The sequence below is a fragment of the Littorina saxatilis genome, linkage group LG4 (assembly GCF_037325665.1).
Source record: "Littorina saxatilis isolate snail1 linkage group LG4, US_GU_Lsax_2.0, whole genome shotgun sequence".
In the NCBI taxonomy this organism is placed as follows: domain Eukaryota; kingdom Metazoa; phylum Mollusca; class Gastropoda; order Littorinimorpha; family Littorinidae; genus Littorina; species Littorina saxatilis.
The window spans coordinates 8,750,087-8,750,717 of NC_090248.1; the positions used below are offsets into that span (position 1 = coordinate 8,750,087).

The window sequence follows — 631 nt, forward strand, 5'->3', positions numbered from 1 at the left end:
GGAAAGACCCTTTCGTCAATCGTGGGATCTTTAACGTGCACACCCCAGTGTAGTGTACACGAAGAGACCTCGGTTTTTCGTCTCATCCGAAAGACTAGCACTTGAACCCACCACCTAGGTTAGGAAAGGGGGGGGGGGATTGCTAACGCCCAGACCCAGGGTCGAACTCGCTTCTGAGCGCAAGTGCGTTATCACTCGGCCACCCAGTCCCTAGGTGTGAGCATTTATATTATTGAGGCCGGCTGGTGAAGCATACCTATACATTCGTTTACCCCCCCCCCCCCACCCCCCACTCCCCCCACCCCCACATCAACCCCCCGTATCAGGGATAGAGCCGACGTCTAAGAACCCGCAGGCCACATGGAGGACAGGTTTCTTACGATGAAGAACTCTTTTTCCTTCGGTTTCTCCTGCCTTTGGATTTTCTTCTCTTCTTGTCGCGGTTTTTCCTGTTTCGGCGTTTGTTTTTGTTCTTTCTGTCTCTCCTTCTGTTACGCCTGTTCTTTTTCCCGTCCGAATCCGATGAACGCGAATCCTTGCCATTGTCCACGTTGATGTTGACTTGCTCCACGTCGTTGGTGGAGGAGATACCCACTGCATGCTCGCTGGCATCTGTACCAACCTTATCGTT

General features: G+C 52.6%; 1 protein-coding gene across 1 annotated transcript in view; it reads right to left on the reverse strand.

The window, feature by feature from the left end:
- Positions 1–376: 376 nt before the first annotated feature.
- LOC138964205 (micronuclear linker histone polyprotein-like) overlaps positions 377–631 on the reverse strand; it is a 744-nt gene continuing 489 nt past the window's right edge. The window contains exon 1 of the mRNA XM_070336102.1: positions 377–631. This exon is cut by the window's right edge and continues 489 nt beyond it. Within this exon, the coding sequence (XP_070192203.1) occupies positions 377–631 (255 nt within the window).